Source organism: Hoplias malabaricus, chromosome 17 (genome assembly GCF_029633855.1).
Source record: "Hoplias malabaricus isolate fHopMal1 chromosome 17, fHopMal1.hap1, whole genome shotgun sequence".
Taxonomy (NCBI): domain Eukaryota; kingdom Metazoa; phylum Chordata; class Actinopteri; order Characiformes; family Erythrinidae; genus Hoplias; species Hoplias malabaricus.
Window position 1 is genome coordinate 11892540 of NC_089816.1, and position 20718 is coordinate 11913257.

General features: G+C 38.4%; 1 protein-coding gene across 1 annotated transcript; it reads right to left on the bottom strand.

The window, feature by feature from the left end:
- ccdc88b (coiled-coil domain containing 88B) lies at positions 1 to 19324 on the bottom strand. The gene is made up of 29 exons (XM_066649189.1): positions 18988 to 19324; positions 17645 to 17796; positions 17444 to 17552; positions 16693 to 16762; positions 16449 to 16507; positions 16269 to 16352; positions 15511 to 15651; positions 14766 to 14908; positions 14467 to 14548; positions 14080 to 14238; positions 13399 to 13545; positions 11946 to 12129; positions 11541 to 11662; positions 10614 to 10703; positions 9331 to 9987; positions 8947 to 9126; positions 8278 to 8618; positions 7927 to 8053; positions 7274 to 7660; positions 5854 to 6015; positions 4846 to 5123; positions 4181 to 4324; positions 3303 to 3489; positions 2656 to 2801; positions 2300 to 2404; positions 2017 to 2159; positions 1047 to 1331; positions 468 to 542; positions 1 to 377 (listed from the first exon to the last, which is right to left on the bottom strand). Exons 1-29 carry the CDS (start codon positions 19045 to 19047, stop codon positions 343 to 345), a joined length of 4854 nt encoding a protein of 1617 aa, XP_066505286.1. The 5' UTR covers positions 19048 to 19324; the 3' UTR covers positions 1 to 342.
- Positions 19325 to 20718: the final 1394 nt, after the last annotated feature.

Genomic DNA, 20718 nt, shown 5'->3' on the forward strand with positions numbered 1-20718 from the left:
AACAAATATTTAACACAGTACTGGAAACGTTTGAAACTGAAACAACCAATTACCGTTTTTAACTTGAAATTCAATAAATGAAGGGTTCAACAGTCTTTAGGTTGTGGACAGTATTGTAAATAATTCACTTGTAATTGGGATAATACTCAATGTACACATTTTATTCAAGCTTTACTTAAAAATGTATGTATTAACTTACAGTGCAAAAACACCCAGCACTGAGCTGGAAAATTATACGCTTTTAAAATATGTACATCTTATAAATCCTAACGTAAAAAAGTGCCTAAAATGTAAGCAATACTGAATGATCATAATACAGGTGTGTGGATCCTGCTGCTGTTTCTAATCCATGGGTTTGTCAAAACTGGAATGGAAATCTGAAGGGAGACAGAAAAGAAGAGTGGTTATGTTACATGGATTGACCTATCCTGAGTGGGTAATTAATGTCTAGCAGTGTGTGTACTGACCTTCAGCTCCTGAGGAAACACGGCTAACATCAGAGTGCTCTGGTGTAAGATTTTCTTCACTGTCTCCTGAAATACCTGTTTCAAGGAAAGAATAAAATATTTTAAAGAAAAAAAAGTATTTTTACACTCTGTATACACTGCAGAGAATTTCCAGACACTCCATCTTACTAGAAAAGATATTTTAATGTGCATACTTTGCTGATGCAAACATTTATTTTCAATAGAATTACTGCCAACAGGGTGCAATGCTTTGTGGCAAAGTGTAAGACTAAGGTCACCCTGGCCAACGACGAGGAGCATAAAGCCCAACACAAGAAGTATAGAATATATATTTAGAAATTATATAGTTATCAGACAATTTTTCAGATTATCATTTTGACCATGACAACTGCATAATTCATGAATTGTATCAGCATTTCATTTGTCAATTCTGACTTATGACTGCATATCAGTTGACTTTTGGCTTTAACTGAAAAGATATTTTAAATGTGTGGAAATTCATTTGAATAAATGTAATACAACACATTGTTTGAGTCCAGCCTCTTCTGCCACAGGTGATCTCTACAGCCCCTTTCTCACCTCTACCCTCTTCACTAGGCGTGGGGCTGCTGTCATTTTCCTTCTCCCACAGAGCAGAGGAGGGAGTGCGGAGGCGGCTGCGGGGCAACTGGCGATGGTCTCCAGGGCTGAAGGATTGTGACACACCCCCCTCTTTGCTCCGGCTCAGCCCCCAGCCATGTCTGGAACCCAGTTTACGGCGGGGGTTCCGCAACATCACTTTCGGCTCATCTGTCTCTCCCTGGCAGGACACTCTGCGTAGTGGGGTTGGGGAAACCGGGGCACTGCGGGGGTCCACTTCCTGAGCTGAAAACATTACAGGAACACACTGCTGATGTAATAAAATCTCTCACTATGGGTCAAGTGTAAAAAACGTGTTATGTGATTAGCGATGTAGGGTTTGATATTGCCTTTAAGAAATAATTCAGTGTATCATGCAATATCAAATGTTATCAAAATGAGATTATTTTCATATGAATCACAGAATGAAAGCAATAAGAAAAGCTTATTGACAATTCATTGACAATTAATACAAATCGAAATAAGTTTAACCAGAGGTAGAAATAGCTAAAGCTATACATTAAAAAAGCATTACATGTGTGATTTAAAAAGCCTGCTTTGTAGAAATTTTAATCATGAACAGCTTAGGGCAGCAATGATGATAAACTTTCACCATACTCATAACATATTACTAAATGTATTACGGAATACTGAGGTATGATTATTTTGAGACCTGCTTCATCAAAGTGCCAGTTAAGAGCTTATTAGCTTTTTTTTTTTAATATATATAGAAATTCAGAATGGATTTCCATAGCTCTATTAAGGTCAGACAACTGGTAGAAGTCCAAGAGGGAGAATTAAAGCAAGTCTGCTACTGAATGCAAGCCGCCTCTTATTGAATTGGGCTTTGTAGAGCATTTACGTCTATATCCGAGTCCGGATCTGTGTGTTTATTTTGTGTGTGGTGTATAAGTGCTGCTGAGTGTCTCACTATGAGATGGAGAAGGAGGAGGAGCGTCTCCCGTGTCTGTCAGGTTCTCTACACTACCGGCAGCGGCGAACATAGCTCGACCCTCTTTGCCTCCTTTAGGCTTTATCAGCTTCTTCATCCGATCTGCAATCCAGTTGGACTTCCTGTGGAGACCAGAGATTGTGTTGGCAAAGGAGGAAAAAGTTTAAAAACTTGGGTGTACAGAAGAAAAAGTTGGGTGGCATGTAGAAGATGATGAAATGAGTTGAACAGACTCAACAGAGAAGACTTAAATCCCACTGACTTTATTTGCTTGGGTGCAGGCAGACCAGGCTCCAGAACCCGATACTGGTCCATTATCTTCTCCACTAACTTCTGTTTCTCTCTACGCAGCTCATTCAGCTTATCCCTGAGAGAGAGAAGAGTAAGGTGAGAAAGAACAGAACTGTCATGTGTGATTAATACTTATTGAAAACTAAACATATCATGGCTGCCAGAAATGTATCTCCATTTGTTTTTGTTTTTTTCTACATCCTTTGAACAAAGCAGATATTTGGTTCAGCATTTCATGATGAGTATAAATGTTCCAAAATTACTTTGAATAAAAAATACCAACAATATCAAGTTTGTTATGTATGTATATATTTTTGTGACACATACAGGTACTCTCTCTGCTGGATGTGGTGCTGATCTCTGCTCTCCAGGCTACGCTCCAGCAAGGAACGGTTCTCTTTGGCCAGGGACTGGTTCTGCTCTACCAGGTGCCTGTTCTCCTCCTCCATATTCCCTTTCAGCTGAGTAAGAAGCTAACACACACACACACACACACACACACACACTTCCTTCAAAACCTGCATGCATTTACATGCTCATAATTATTAACATAATGTGCATAATGTCCTGGCTTTAGCACCATAATGCACATTATAGGCCATGAATCATTTTTAATGCCACTGTTGATCACACCTGTCAATGCTATTAATCACTGGAATAATAATAACACACATAATGCAGTCATATACCTTGCCATATCTTAGATGTTAATTATACATATTAGAAACACTGAAATATAAAAAAGTTTGGAATACTGTCTCTGTATCATAGAACAGCTGAAAATGTATATATTATCTTCTTTATCTTTGATTTGTAAAGCTTGAATGAACCAGTCTGTAATCGGGTGCTCCACATAAAGGCGACCACGTTTAAAACAGGTTTCTTTTGGCCCCTAAACGTGAGTGCAATTGCAGTTTTATGATGCAGAGAAGAATTATTGGAGAAAATGCTCTTTAAGTGCTGTCCATTCAGACCTGGTACTGGCTGTTGAGGCGGACATTGTTGAGGTCCAGTTTCTGGTTCTGTTCTTTCAGCATGTTGAGTTCGCCCTCCAGTCTGGTTCGCTCCAGCTGAGAAGAGCTTATTTCACCACGCAGAACTGAAACCTGTGCCATTAGCTCTGACTGCAATTGGATCCACTCCTTCTGTAGGTTCATGTATCTAAGAGCCAACCAGCCGTTAGTGAAGGTAAACAGGAGGTGTACGTGTTAAGGAAGCATGTACATGTCTCTATGGTGCCAAACAGCAAAAACTAACACTGACATGGACAATTCTTGAATAGTTGTATCTAATGTGCCCAAATCAGACATTACTTTGCCCTCGTTAAGGAGGGTTTTTGGGAGGGGACAAAGGCTTGAATATGCAAAGTTGTGAATAGGCAAAACGTATGAAAATTATAAATAAAAAAAAATTTTTGCTTCTAGCATCTAACAGGTTAACTGGCATTAGACTACACTGAAGATCCTGACATGAACGGAGCTGAACACGGAATCATTTTCTTGATAATGTACCGACAATAAAATACATTTGTCAACATATTGTCACTGCATGCTGCAAATAATCAATTAATACAACGACTAACACACAGTCCAGCAGCATAGAATGGTCTGTGCACAAACTTACATGCTTTGTTTAAGCAGTAGTTATCCATCACAAAAAAACATCAGTAGGAAATGAGATATGAGTCAGTTTTCAGTGACAGGAAACTCCCCCAGCCTCCATGCCACAGACTGTTAGCTACTTACATGACTGACAGGTCTCTTGGTTTTTTCTGTGGCTACTTGCATCACTTCCTGTCATTTTATCCTATTGGTCACAACTATTCATGGCTCATTAAAGTCCTCAGACTTACCTCTCATTCTCGATTTTCAGCCTCTCCAGCTCTTTCTCTCTCTCTGCCTGTTCCTGTACAGCTCTCTCCATCCTCTCTCTCTCCAGCTGTATTGCTCTGTCTGCCTCCTCCAGCTGAGCTTTACTCTCCATCAGCTCTTTATTTCTGGACATGGACAGCACAATTAAGCAGACAAAAAAGGGACAAAGTAATACAAATGTGCATTTCTTATTCATAAATATTCATGCGTTTCCATTTTAATGACTTCTTCATGTGGTATGATAATGGAAGTCCCAGTATTTACAGCCTGGATAGTGAAGTCATCCATGCTTTTTTTATATTTTCAAAGTCTGTGTGTTTCTATGGTTCTGTATTAGTTTTCCACAAAGATTTTGGCCACTGTTGTTAGATGTGGAATGTGAGATTTTGAACAACTGCAGGCTTATGATCAGGATGAAAAAAAGCATGCAAACATGCTCTGAAAATTAGTATCCACTCAATCTTTCTCTTTCGTAGCTGCCATTTAACAAACAGCATTTTTGATGAACAGGACCAAACCCATTCTGGAAATATTCAACTTCTATGGTAGAGACTGATTTCACATACTCTTTCACTGTTGTTAACAGGCTCAATTTTTCATGAATGGGGCCCTATAGTTTATTTCACTGTTATACGTTAACCCTTACCTGGCCTCCAGTTCTCTGTATTGAGCCTCTACACTGCGACAGTTGCTCTTTAGCTGACTGTGTTTGGCTAACAATTCCTCAAGCTCCACCTCCTGCTTTTGCTGCAGAGCTGTAAGTCTCTCGTGGTCCCGCTTTAAACCTTCAGAACGTACAACTGACTCCTCCCTTTCCCTCTGCCACACCTTAGACTCCGCCTCCAGACTGGCACAGCGCACCTCACTCTCTCTGCAGCGAGTCAACAGTGAGGTATGCTGGGAGCTTAGAGCAGCCTGCTCCACCTGAAAGAGTAAAACATTCATCAGGAATAAATACAATCATCCAGTTCAAAACTGCCCGTCGTTTACACTGGTCTAAACTAAACACTGGCCAATAGCAGAGACAGTGCTTTTGTTTAAAAGGAACTGATTTTTGACAGTCACTGACACATCAAAATGTTGCATCTCCAAATGTAGATTTATAAGCAGTAAAATTGTTCATAGCTGTAATGAACATGAACAACATTTTATTAAAATTATTTTGGGACAATTTCTTTTGGTCCATTAGTCATGAAGTACTGGCAGAATGGCAAAGAGATGATCAAATGATTTCCCCCCCCCAATGTGGCTCTAGGAATACCATCAAACATGGCATGCAGTAGCAATGTCGAGTGACCCCAAAGAAATTTACATGGACAACTTGAATATTAAATAGTATTTTTTTTTCATATGGTTTAAAACAGACATTGAAGTTAGCCATTTAATTGCTATCTACAAAAATATGATATAAGGAAGCACAGTATATGATGCACAGTGATATTTTAGACACAAAAAAAATATTAAATCCTCTATATTTTGTATAAACCTGCAATCTATTTTATTTCTAATTGTTTTAAACTGTAACCACCCTGTTCAACTTTTGATGTGTAAACTTATTATATATTACTCTCATCACAGAAAATACATATGTTTACAATGCAGCAAAGAGAATGTGAATTAGATGCATTTACACACACACACAAATAAAAAGCACCTGTAGTTTGGTGTTGAGCTCCTGCAGTTTCGTACAGTTCTCCTGCAGGCAGATGGAGTGACGCTGCAGTGTGTCCAGCTGTTCTCGCAGCTGAGTGCAGGCAGCCTGACACTGAGCCAGCTGTGACAGCAACACATCCCTCTCCCGCTGCAGCACTGCATTCTGAGATTCAACACAAAAACAGCCATCAACATTTCAGATACAGTAATATTAGTTTTTAGTGTTTGTCAGTTCTTCTCAGTTATAAATAATTCATGGAAATCTGGAACAGTCACAAAGAAAATATGACAGACACACATTATGGAGAAAATCCACAATCCATAGAAATAATGTATTTACTGCAAATCAGCCAAAATCTACTAATGAAGGAAAGCTACAGCGATTTCTAAAATACATAAAGAGATAAGCACAAACCTTCCTGTGCATATCAAAAACAGAATGCATGAAGCAGCATAAACCACAGTGTTTAGTTTAATTTTACTGTGTCCTGCTGCTATAGAAATATGTGTAAGTCATGAGTTAATAAGGGATGCTGAATGGTTTATAAATCCACACAGGAGAACTTATGCTGCATTCAAGTCCTGTCAGAAATATCAGAATATATGCTCACAGAAACACCAACACAATATTGTATATACTAGCAGGACTGAGCTCCAGATTTCTCAGTGTGGAGCATGTCAACAACAAAATTTTATGACAACAGTAGTTTCAGTGCTATAGTAGTACTATACAGCGTACATTATAAATTTAATTTTTTTATTTAATTAGATCATAAAAACAAAAGCAAAAAGAATGTTTTTTGTGCATAGTTTCCATGTTTCACCAGACAAAGCCCTTTCATACCATGTCATAGAGAGAAATTTCTGAGGATGACATGAATGCAGCATAATCATGTATCATGGCATCCAACAACACCTCCATCTACCACCACCCTGGGAGAGCTCCGTGTGTATTGTATCTAATTACTTATAGACCCACTTTCACAAATCCCTTGAGGAATCTCAACATGATTCTGAAGGGTCCCAAAATTATTAACCCTTGCCCTAGTTCAGTGTTTTCTAATACCATATTAATAACTTTTTTTAATAACTTTTCGGGGAGTGTCAGGATTGCTTAATTTCTAGGCCATTTCTAGGTGGGTCCAGAGCATACCTGGAATCACCTGGCAAACCCTGGATGGGGTGCCAGGCCTTCGCAGGGCGACAGAGCACTCACACACTCACACCTACGGAGATTTTTGACTTTCCTTGAGGAAACCCACGCTGACATGGGGAGAACACACCAAAGTCCTCACAGACACTTGAACCCAAACCCCAGCACTCTGTGTGACAGTGACACTACCTGCTGCGCCAATTATCAAATCTAGGCAAATGCAAATCTCATGGTTTCTTAAACAAGCAATATCATACATGACACATACCTCCTTCTCCAGATTTATTAGTCTCTCATTAGTAGGCTCATGTTTCTCCCTGCAAGTACCGGCACTCTCAAGTTTGTCCGCAGGGAGATTTGTGTGTTCTGAGACAAAGACAGAGCTGTGACTGGGTGAGACCTGTGTAGTGCTGTCATCCACCACCTCAGAGCTCTCTCTCTCAACTGGAGAATGCCTTATTTGTTGTGACTCTCTCATCACCCCTGAGTCTGAAGCAGTCTCAAGCACCTCTGATCCTGTTTTAAGGCACTCAGTTTGCTGCTGAAGTTGTGCAGTGGCCATTGACAACTTGGCATCCAGCTCTTCAACAGACTGATTCAACTGGGTGACCTGAGTGGACAGCTTCTGAGACTGGAGTCTCTCATCGGCAAGATCCTGAAATTTTTGAAAGGGGAAAGAAAAAAGCTCTAACATTTTTAAAAATAAAAAAAAAATTAAAAGATTGCAAATTTGTGCTTGGTTTTTATGTATATTTTTGATAAAAGACTTTATTTATGCAGATGTTTAACCTGAATGTCTCATGTCTCAATTAGAAAAAAAACTTTCATTCAATGAAAGATTATAAAAGGATGACATACACTTTCATATTTGTAGACTGCATGAATCCCAGACAACACAACCACAAGCCCTGTAGTACCCACCTGTCTTAGAGAGGTGATCTGTGTATTGATCTCAGAATTCAGGACTTTGAGATTATTGTTCTCCTTCTGCAATTCCTCTAGTTGAGAACAGGTCTCTTTAAGCTGGGCGAGTTCCTGACATATACGTCTACAGAAACATAAGGTGAAGGAATCAGTTTTTATCATTTCAGGAGTACAGTACGGCACTGAGCCACTTATTCATAAAGGCATTGGGCAAAGGAATCTGGCATGCTACTGGTTGCAGTATACAGTGTTTAATGGAAAAATGTACATAAATATAAACCTCATATCAAAATTTCAAGTTCAAAATTTATCAGCATTACTGTCTGGTCACTCAAGCTTGGCTAGTACCTGTGCTGGAGCTCCAGGCTGCAGGCTCTCTGATTACCATGCTCCAGGGCCGAGGTAGTGCTCTCCAGCTGCTGGCGGAGTCGGGCCATCTCTCGCTCCTTCTGCCTAAGCTCTCGTCTCTGACTGTCCAGCTCTGATTGACACACTTCCTTCTCCTGCTCCAGTCTTGTGACCTCTAACATTGCCTGATCCCGCCCCTTGCTGAGAGACTCCGCCTCGAGCCCAGATTCCTTCAGCTCACCTTCTAACTCTTCTTCTCTTCGTCGAGCGGATTCTAGGCTCCGCCCTAAGCGTTCAAGCTCTGCCTTAAGAGTCTGATTGGTCAATTCAAGCTGATCCCCCTTAAAGATAAAAGACAAAAATTAACAATGAATAATGGTTTTCAAGGTATTTTAACAGACTACTAGCTGCTCATAAATGTTGTGGACATAACCAGCAGTACAAACTCGTCTATTGTTAATATTTTTTATCTTGCATTCATTTAGCAATCATCAATTAAAAACTGCACAAAGCATACAAGTATTCTACAGCTTATTTACTCATACATTCATTTCATATTAATCAATGGGAATGAGGTAGGTCTGGGCACCCTGGGCAGATCAACAGTCATTTTTTATTAATTGTTTCAATATGATTATTAAGTCATACAGGTTTACAGAGTAATTTCACCTTGCGCACTGTAGCCCTGAGTGAATCTATGGTAGCTTTCAGAGTTTCCCTCTCTCGCGCCAGTGCAGCTCTCTCGCCTTCTAACTGAGGAATTACTGCTGCCTCCATCTTCTGCAGCTCCACCTGACTCCGCAAACGCATCAGCTCCTCTTCCTGGTGCATGGATTCACACTGCAAAAGCTAACATACACACAAGCATACTTAAACCAATACAGATCACAGCTTTAAAACCTTTAAAAACTGTTAATTCCACTATTTTGACTGACATGCTGAATAATACATTTTATTATGACAATTTACATCTCAAGTTTTGTTTCCAAAATGTACATCTCCTTTGAACTTGAGCAATGAAAGTTGATGAGAAATAAAACTTTTCAATAATACCTCTATCTGTTTCCTGGCCTCTATTAGGTTCTCCGATGTTTTCTTTAGTCTCTGGCTCTCAGCCTCCAGAAGAAGCACCTTCTGTTCAGCCTCCTGGGTATTTTTGATTTGGTCCCCCAATTTGGAACGCAGCTCCTGAACCAAACCGGCCTGCCGGTCAGCCTCCTCCACAGCCTGCTGCAACTGAGTGGACAGATCCTGAGTTTCCTGCTTCAGCTTCTTCTGCAGCTCCTTCAGCTCTTCTTCTTGTTTTTCAGCTTGTGTGGGTTGCTGGACTTCTGGTGTGTTTTCAACATTTGCTGACCTGTCTTCTGTTTTCTCTTTTCTTTTCTCCTTTTCTTTCTCTCCCTCGGCTTCCCCTCTTTCTTTTGTTCCTGCTTCATTGCTGGCCTCCTCTTTTTTCTCCCTGAGTCTGACCTCCTCCCCCTCTCCTTCCTCTCTCAGCAGTTTCTTCATATCATCTTTTCTCTCCTGCACGCTGTCTGCCTCCTTTTCTCTAGCCATGTCTTTTCCTTCACATTCTCCTCTCAGAATTACTCTCTCCACCTCCCTGGCTGACCTCTCCTTCGCTCTCGCCTTCTCTTGGAGTCTTTGGGTTTTCTTCAGTTCTTCAAGGCTCATCTTCAGACTGGCATTTTCATTTTTCAGGTTCTGCAACTGACAGGTGAAGAATACTTTGAAAGAATAGTTTTTCACAACTGGGACAGCAGAAACAGCAGATCAAATAGGTTGTAGTCTCTGTGTGTGTGTGTGTGCGCGTGCGTGTGTGTATCAGAAATATATCACCCAGTGGAGATCAGAGCCTACATTACACACATTATGACAACATGAACAAGTGACAATGGAAATTATTGCATTTCGTATTTTGGTAAGATTACAGTTATGTTGCATTTACACTGCTGTGGTGCATCTGAATCCCATTAATTTGCAATGGGATGTCTGAGACCAAACTTATGCAGCTATATCTGGCTAATGCAATGCATCTAGCCAATAAGAAGACAGCGGATGTTTGTGCAATGTGTCCACAATTCCCTGAGTGGTGATGTGTTGAGTGTGTGTTTTTGTGTGTTAACTACCTGTGATGGGTAAAATGCAGAGAAGCGTTTCCCTAATGGGATTAATAAAGGAGATCTCCTGCTGCTTCTTCTAATAGCTATGGTTAAGGTAAGGGGAATGATGGTGTGTGTGTGTGTGTGTGAGAGAGAGAGAGAGAGAGAGAGAGAGAGAGAGAGAGAGAGTGAGTGAGAGTGTGTCAGAGTCTGGTTTAAGCTGAAGTTTCTCACCTCCCTAAGTGTGTTCTGGTGATCGTCCTGCAACTGTGTCAGTCTGTCTGTCTGTTTCTGCAGAGCCTCTTTCACTTCAGGGGTGTTAGCCTGTAGGGTGACCAACATCAAACAGTAAATTCAGTTTTTAGTTTGAAGGGGAAAAAAACAGATTTAGGCAACCTGTCTGTCTCACATGTCTGAATGTAATTAAGGTGCATCACACAAATACACCTTAAAGCAGGCAGCTTTGTAACAACTGGAAGCCATATCATCTATTATCTTTTTTATGAGCCTTAGTTCCTTAATCCTCCCAATTAGTACGCAGGTTCATTGACTTTGTGGGTCCGACAAACTTTTCAAAGCATAACCAAGGCTTGAGAATGTCAAACATTAGTTATTGTTTGTAATCTGTGTAATCTAAATGTTTTCATGTAATATTTAATCACTTTATTTAGTCATAATGATTTGATTACTTTAATTTAGCAGAGGATGTTATTTTTAAATCAGGGTTCTGCTCAGTGCACTATTGCATTCTGCAATATTCATTTAGGGTCTTGGACCCATATTTCTCTAAAGCTGCTTGTGACGGTTGTAAAATCTGTTATACAAATACATTTGTATGTAAGTTATAAACCTGATTCAGTACTGGTTCACGTAATACAAAAATACTTGTGAGAATTTGGTATTATTCTGGTCCTCATTAAGATACTATATTTAGAGTGTATTTTACAGCACTGCAAGCATGACAACTAATGCAATACTCTTTACGACATGAACATTTTTAAGGTGTCATCCATCTGGAGTCAGATGATGTCAGACAACTTGCCACCTTCAATTACAGCAGTCTGTTTAATTTAAATACAGGTGCTGATCATTTATGATTAGAGTTTATATTTAAAGCCTGTTATCTCAGAAAGCTTTGGCCAGTATGTTTTAACTTCTCACCTCCTGCTCAGCCTGCAAAAGCTCTAGTCGTCTCCTCAGTTCTGCGTTTTCATTTTCAGCTCCCAGAAGCCTCAGCGAGGAAGCCTCATTCACCTCTACACTCAGAGGCTTGAGATCCCCTTCTGAGAGGGAGGGATATATTATATATATATTATATATTATATATATATTATATATATATATATATATATATATATATAGAGAGAGAGAGAGAGAGAGAGAGAGAGAGAGAGAGAGAGAGAGAGAGAGAGAGAGAGAGAAGAGGGGAAGAGGGAAAAGCATGGGAGTAAAAATATGGTACAAGAAAAAAAGAACTAATTTCAAAAAGTCTAATAGAGCGTATGAAGTCATGGCATAAAATCAAACAGTGACAGTGAAACTAAGTGTCATGTACATTATATTTACCGGGTGTCTGAGGACTCTTGACCTCTTGATGCTCTTCATCAGACTCCAGCTCTGACTGGAGGATGTGAGGATGAGTCACACTCCGAGTGACATCAGCAGAGTGAGAGTGGCGCTTCAGTTCCACCTGCAGACTCATATTCATCTCCAACAGCTCATCTACCCTCTGCCTCTCCACATCTCGCTCCTACACAACATACACGTACATACACCCACAACATGAGGCTTCTGGCTTCATGCACAGAACAAACAATATTTTGCTTCAAATATATCTGAATTAATAAGCATATTATATCAAATACATTTATTAAATGAGTCAGTTCATTTTGACCACACAATCTAATTAGATAAGTTTTCTTGCAAGGCAAATGTAAGTGATGAAACAGTTTAGTACAATAAAATTGTAGTTTTATATCAGGGATTGTGATGGAGAAACAACTAAAAATCTCCAGCTTTTTATTATTTTCTTTCCATTGCACTTTAAATGGCGCTCCAGTAACATTCTAATTTCTCTGATCAGAAGAAACTGCCAATATTAATACAAACCACATTTCCAGAAAAGATGGGAAGCTGTGAAAATGTAAGGCAACTTGGTGCAAATTATTCATTCATTCATTATCTGTAACCCTTATCCAATTCAGGGTTGCGGTGGGTCCAGAGCCTACCTGGAATCATTGGGCGCAAGGCAGGAATACACCCTGGAGGGGGCGCCAGTCCTTCACAGGGCTATTTAAATATAATATTTAATTGAAAATATAAAGACAATATAACAAATATTGAAACATATGCCCATTTTGAATTTGATTCCAACACATTCCAGAAAACTTAAGGCAGTGGTGAAATAGATTACTACATTTTTAAATGCTAGAAAAATAAACCGAAAAACCAGTACCAATGGCTGAGAACATTGCTCCAATCCAAAAATTAAAACTCATAAATGCAAAAAGAAACCATCAAAAACAGGATCCAGAAATTCTGCCTCATTCTCTGGGCCCAAGCCTGATGTGAAGATGAAAAAGTCCAACAAATCAAATTTTTAAACTATATTTGGACATCATGGATGTCATGTCCTCATTTTAAAGAGGAATGGGACCTTCCAGGTTATTATAAGTGCAGTTCAAAACTCAGCATCTGTGATGTTAAGGGGGTTAGTGCACATGGCCTGGGTGATTTCCACATCTGTGCTTAATAACATACGTGTTTTAGAGCAACATGCTGACATCAAAATTTCAAATGGGCAAATCATTTTTAGAAAATAATAAATGGTCTTGGTTTTCACATTTAAAATATTGTTTTTGTACTTTTTTAATTAAATATAGGATTTAAATTATATTTTGTCATTTACAATTTGCATCACATCATACATTTTTGAAAATGGGATTTGCATTTATTCAGTCCTCTATATCTGATCAAAAGCTATAACGAACAGCACAGCTATTCTAAGGTGATTTCCTACCCCCTCCATATCCATGAGCTTCTGTCGGAGCAAAAGATTCTCCTTCTCCAGCTCACGTAAAGCAGAGCAGCGTGCCCTTGCATCTGCCAGCTGCTCCTCCAGCAGAGCCCTGTTCTCCTGCAGTGAGGCGCAATACTGCTGTTGCTCCTATAGAGAAAAACACAGGATTGGATTATTCACAGTAGCTTCTAAAGGCTAATGTTTTGGTCACTGTAGCTGTTTTGTTTTGCAAATTCACCTTGCCTTTTTTAAATAAATAGGTTTGATGTAATATGTAAATTTGTTAAATTTTAAGAATATACACTTTCTTACAGGCCTACAGAAAGGATTTGGTTCCACCCATTCATACTGATGTTATAAGGTGTAATTAAGCCTTGATTGCTTTTTGTACAATGAACAACACAGGCCAGGCTTTCAGAACAGTTGTTTACAATTTTAATCCCCATTTACATGTATATTTACAAATAAAAATACCTGGAACATAAATAGCAAAAGTAAATAGTCATGTTAAAGTGAATTTCAATATTTCTCTTTAATTAAACATATTTCAGAAACATTTAAATAACTGGAATTATCTGATAAAATTATAAATATCTCATGAACAACTCTGACAATTGTCCAGCCTTCTTTTACTTTAAACTGTTTGAAACTATGCTGTTTGCAAATGTTACAAAAATCTACCTTTAGCTGAGTGCGGTAAAGTTCCATGTTTCGCAGACGATGTGTACAGGTTTTGAGCTCTGTTTGCAAGTGCTCTGCTCTGGCTGCCCTCTCACGCAGACAGTCCAGCTCATCTCGCAGCCCTCGACTCACTCTGACTTCGCCCTGCAGAGCCCGGTTCTGACCCAACATAATCCATTAAAAATAGCATCATGATAGAGAATATAGGTCCAACTTTTCTGATTAAATGTAAATTACTATTTTACTGTAATATTTTATGAGAATGTAACTACATGCAAAAACACTGAAATGAACAGTAACAGTAAAATCCAAAATAATACCAAAAAAAGGCGTTCAATGCTCTCAAAATTCTTAGCACGTACAGAAGTACTATTAGAGTAAACACACCTCACACTGTAGTCTCTTTAGCTCCTCTTCCATAGTTTGTATTTCCTGTTTGTAATCCAATATTTGGTCCTCTTTATCTTCCCTGAAATTGATTTCAAAATGTTCACACAGTGTTAATAGGTATAACGGTATAGTTTTGCTGCTTAGTACTTTAAGTCGCTTCTTAGTAACACATTAATATACACTCACGTGTATAAATATCAAGCTTAAAATAAATCTCTTAACTTGACCACAGTGAGCTGAGCCCAGCTTGTCACACAACATACACAAACACAAAACACACACTCATACAAACTCACAGTTCCTGTTTGAGTCTGCGTAGTTTGGCTTTGCTATCCGCCAGCTGTATAGACAATCCTTCTGGAGCATTGTCCCATAGCCCAGTAGATGGCGCTGTGGGGGACGGGACAGTCTCACGCTGGACACACAGCTCTGCTATCCTCTGAAATCAAATAAAAAGGTTCAATCAGTGTCAGACAGTGAGTTCTGAATGTGTTTGGAAATACAGCCTTGTTTTACACGTTCTTGAATCATATAGTATATGACAGTTTAAAATATTTTATTGTTGGTATTAAACTTGGACATAAAAACAGCTTTTTTGCTTTTTTCTTAAATGTTGTTAAATATTTTATCAGACTAACAGTTATTCTCGTCCTCTTATTTTTTACCTTGTTAAAGTTCCCTGTTTCATTCTATTATTTAGCATTTTTTCAATAGAATACATTTTATTTTAGCCCAGGACTAGGACTGACTTGTGCTTGGTTCTCCATTCTATAGGAATTTAGTGCGTTCAATTTGTTCTGGGTAAAGAGGAGTTTAAAAATATAAATTTAATAGTCTAAAGGTAAGATTCCTAAACCACAATTAAACCTAGTGCTGCACTACAAAGCACTTCACAACATTATAGATGGAGATTTATTTTACATTAAATATAAAGGACTTGGAATTATTCTTGTCCAGGAAATATTGTTAAATACAGTGGAAAATGAAACTATGATACCAATATTACATTAGGTGTATGACCTGCTGGTGCTTCCTTCTCACCTCCAGATGTTTGTCTCGCTGAGCCAGGAGGCTCTGGATCTGTCGAGCCAGAGATCCCAGCAAAACCTGAATATCCACTCCATCCAGCACACACACCTCTCCATATTGCAGTGGCAGGACTGTGCTGGGGTCCTGAGTAACCTGCAGGAGAACACATCAACTTAATAACCTCGAGGTAAATTTATCTTAAAAGCTTTCTTTGTTCTCATGAATTAGCTTTACTTACAAAAGTGAGGAGTTATTTCCTCTAACGAACTGTTCTGTAAACGGCTTATGTTCACTAGCTCTGCTCTTTTTATTATTAATTGTTGAAAGTAATAAATCAATTTTGATGAAGCTTAAAATTGCCTATAAAAATATGGACTCATGATTAATCTCAATTATTTAGTCAGACAGCCTTTGGTTAAGTGCATGTCTCGTAAAAGACAAAATAACACTACTGCATTCACACTAGGTACTGATAATATTTTAAAAATAGATAGAGCTGTGTTTTTTCTTTAGCGTAAAACTCAAAAAAAGTAACTGATCCACAACATGGCTCAAGGAAATGGCTGGAAGTATTCTAACATCATGTTTATGTATATACACCTGTTTTTGAAATACAATTTAAATTCTGTCCAGCTAACTAACAAACAAATATGCTCAGCCTCAAGAACAAAACCATATGGTAAGACTAAGAATTGCTGACCACTGAAACGTTTTACACACATTTCCAACACCTATGGGCTCTGGTGTAATGAAAACTGCTGAATACTGACCTCTTGAATGCACAGGGCGAGAGCTGCCTGAGTCTCAATATTGAGTGACTGGATTTGTTGAATGAACGTTTCCTTCGTCTCACACTAGACAAAAAAAAATAGATATAACACACATTTTTATGTCATGTATTTCACCTTTGAATAAGCTTGGAAATAACTCCTTAAATGTATGGTTATTACCTGTACAGCACAACCAAGTAAAAGCAGCAACAGCCTTCTCAGCTCCTCTATGGCACCCTCTATCACATACAAACAAGTACAAAATCAATACACAAAGGCAACTTTTTTTAACTTTCTGATTATCACAACTATCAAATAGCATAGTGTAGCTTAGTGTTGATTCAAAAAAGAAAACAGAATATCACAATGATATGATAAGAGAGACATGTTCCGTGATATGATCAAACCATCAGCATTAACTCACCTGTTAATGGATCCCGCCCCAAAACGGCTACATTGGGAAGAGGCATAAGAACCAGCTGCTGAAGGTTTTCCTAGAAATTGCAGATGAAAATGTGGAGAGTGGGAGGATAAGTGGTAACATTACTAATATTGATCCTTTCATTAATTGAAGAATAAAAAATTAAAGGTTGGGTTCAAGTATAATATCAACAGGGGAAAAACAAAAGAAAACTTTCTAAACTTTTCAAAATAAGTGCTGTTATTTCACACTCCTATTGCTGGCTAGGACACTTAAAACAAGAAGTGAAACCACTGAAGAAAAAAAAACAACAAGATGACCACAGTTCCATTCTGTTTTCAACTACACATATGACTTAGTGCACAGTGGACTATCATCTGATTTAAACCATTGTTTTGGGTAAACAAATATCCATGCAGGTGACCCAGTTTCTGATTTTATAAAATAATCTACTGAAAACACAATAAATCCATATTTAACAATTTTCTATACAGATTTAGTATATTGAACATTTCTGAAGAGCATATGACGGCTGGGTTAGAAATCTAGGCATTATTGAAAAAGCAGCTTTTCCAACCTCTCAAGTTCTTTCAAATATATTAGTCCTTTTCTGCAGGTTACAGAGATGCAGAATATATAAATCAGCTTTAACTTGGACTCTCCATGTGTGAAACTTTGTGTTAAGCTGCTAACAAGCAATGAAGTATAACAAGGAAATGCTGAGAACTCCCTACCTTTGAACCCTCTCAGTTACCTTATAATAGGATGTGAGGTGCCGGTTGAGGATGGAGAAATTCTGAACTTTGAGAATTTTGTCATCACCCACATTGTGGTAGATCTGCTCTACTTTTGGATTTGGATCACTGTGGAAAATTAAACAAATAAACAAATGACAAATCAAAAATTAATTTGTGCTTTTTACTCTTCTTTGCTGAACTGCCAGCCAGTGTCTTACATGATTCTCATGACTTCATTGAGGTAGACTCCGTCTGTGAGGCGCATGTACTGCCGAAGTGCATTCTGGGAGTGGGAGTTCACTTCCATGTAGTCTTGGGAGAAAAAGCCATTTTCCTCATCATCATCCACCATGTCCACAAAAAGAGACACCTTAAGAAAAGAATATCCATGATGTCCAAATATAGTTTAAAATTTTGATTTGTTGGACCTTTTCATCTTCACGTCAGGCTTGGGCCCAGAGGATGAGGCAGAATTTCTGGATCCTGTTTTTGATTGTTTCTTTTTGCATTTATGAGTTTTCATTTTTGGATTGGAGCAATGTTCACAGTCTTTGGTATTGGTTTTTTGGTGTATTTTGGATATGATAGACACCTTAAAGTTGAGCCCAGATGTAAAATACAGGGGTGGACAAAGCAATTATATTATTATTATTATTATTATTATTATTATTATTATTATTACAAATTTTGCTAGCATGATTTACAATATGCTTCTCTGAGTATATGGTGGATATCTCAGTATTAAAGACCAGCTGCATGTTTGATTTATAAAAGAGGATATTGTGTTTAATTGGAAAACAGGCGTACAGCAGATTTTACGTGTGGCACTAGTGCGGTGTGTCTCTGTGTCAACAAAGTATGTGTATTTTGTATCAAGTAAACGTTTTTAGCATTCTCATATACTTTTGACATAACACCACAAGTTATATGCCAAATTTAAAAATAAAATTTGTGTTGATGATTTACCATTACTTTGAGGAAATGTGTCTGTTCACTTTGTAATTTAGGATGCTATTTTTTTAACTGTTTTAATTAAATCAATTAAAGGAGCTACAACAATCTACAATTAACAATGATAGATTAGTTCCACTAATATAGTATGACAATTTTGAGATTATTTGTATAATTTTGGACATAACTCCCTTAAGTATTTTACAAGTAGTTAGATATATAACATTAGTAGCTAACTCGTTCAACAGTGAACCGTTGCCTTATCTACTGTTAAACCTCAAATCTTCCTGGTTACTTGGCTAGCTATCTTAATAACATTGGCTAGTCTTTCAGTCAGCATTTTATCTGTCAGTTTTATCAGATATAAATATTTACTGAGGCATTTACTTTTGATGGATAACTGAGTATTAATTACGTTATAACCTGATTAATAACCATAATAAATTATCAACCCATTTCAAAGCCTTCAAAAAGTTATGTTCTATCTGCAAACAAAAAGCCAATTCATGTGAATGCGTCACCCGTCTCTAATTGGAGGTTTTGAAATAATACAGCAAGCTAAAACAAATTAAGTTAAAACAAATGCTTTAAGTGTCATATTAACACATACCCACGTAACAAGTGCGCTTCCCATAAATTCTTCTAACGTTTCCGTGAAGTTAGCCTCCATCTTGTTCGAGTCTCAGCAGCTAGTTAATTCTGCGAAATCTTTCATATGAAAACTTTGTACAGGTATTTAGCTTAACGGTGTGTGTTCATTATTAGTTTTATTCAACCACACTTATTTCCCCTCAGAGTTGGTGTGCTGAAGTATGGCCGTTATTTCAGTGGCTGCCACTGCCCTTCTGCTTTTGTGTGTCACGTTGGAAACACTTCGAAACCGCCCCGGAACCAAGTCTGTCATTACATCAATTTGGTTTTGTTGCTTCTCAGAGCGGCTCCTGAAACAGCTCAAAGCCGAAGTTTCACACATTTCTCCGAGGAGAGGAGAGCGCTGAGGGCAGGGGAAATCCCCCAGTAATAAGCATTCACTTTCCATCTTACTCCGTGGAAAGTCACCAAATCTCTACTTCAGGTTTATCTCTTTTTGTGTAAAACACACCTCCACAAGACACTTGACACTCCAGAGCCGTTAGAGCGAGGTGTGAGTCAGTAGCAAACTTTAACTTACAGCGCCATCACGTGGTAATCTGCAGTGGTGCACTCAGGCGAAACTAATAAAGGCCTAATCAAAGCCTATCCAAACCTCTGGAGTCAAAGTGCATTTTGAAGTTCGCTGATGGTCACACAGATACGACAATATAAATATATTTAAAACATACAAGACCAGATTTATACCTATTTCAATGGTACGATATATAGTCAAAATTGAGGGCAGGGGAAGAGATATAGTCTAAAATAGACACGTGTTTCAAAAACATATTGGAAATTGAATAATTTTAGCTACAAATGCACAACCATGCCAGAATTTTCCTGTATGTGAAAAATAGAGGGATGGGGATTTTCTCCTCATAATTTATCTGGCCAAATGAGTCCTCTTTATTGACAAACTTTGGATGACAGGCAATGAAACAACCCTGGTTTAAAATGGGATCAGTTTTTGTAATCTCAGGTTTTTAAAAACAAACTCTAAATAACTGCATGCACTTGGTTGTTTCACAAAATAATTTTGAGAGGCTACAGTGCTAATGCTCTGAGATGTCACGATGTCTCAGTCACATCTGGTATCAAATTTTAACTAACATTAGAGTATATTTAGAATAAAAAAAATAAAAATAATTGATCACAATTTGATTTTGACCGTCTGTGAGGAGTTTGGTGTGTTCTCCCCGTGTCCACGTGGGTTTTCTTCGGGTGTTCTGGTTTCCTCCCACAGTCCAAAAATTAAACGTTGGTAGGTGGATTGGCGACTCAGTAGTGTCCTTAGGTGTGAGTGTGTGAGTGTGTGTCGCACTGCAAAGGACTGGGGCTCCCTCCAGGGTGTGTTTCTGCCTTGCGCCCAGTGATTCCAGGTAGGCTCCAGACCCATCGTGACCCTGAACTGGATAAGCATTTATAGACAATGAATGAATGACTGAATGTAGGCTATGGATGAATGCTTTGACAGCAGTTATGGTATTAGCAGCTATCAAAAGGATAAAGAGATTTCATGCGTCACAATATGGGACAGCATGCAACTCTGCCTCCATCAATCTGACACACAGTCCTATATAGACTAACCTGAACAGGTTACACATTAATGAATGAATGCTAAAGCAACTTTGGCTGAACTTGCAATAATGATGAAGATGTGTTCCAGAAGAATGAAACAGAAGTAAGACAACTCTCTAGAAATCTTTTG

Coding starts and splice junctions, on each gene's coding strand:
- ccdc88b (XM_066649189.1), bottom strand. CDS start 19,047: ATGGAGGCTAACTTCACGGAAACGTTAGAAGAATTTATGGGAAGCGCA. Junction 9,127..9,330: donor AGGCCAGGAAACAGATAGAG/GTATTATTGAAA, acceptor TGTGTATGTTAG/CTTTTGCAGTGTGAATCCAT. Junction 543..1,046: donor GCCTAGTGAAGAGGGTAGAG/GTGAGAAAGGGG, acceptor TCCTTGAAACAG/GTATTTCAGGAGACAGTGAA.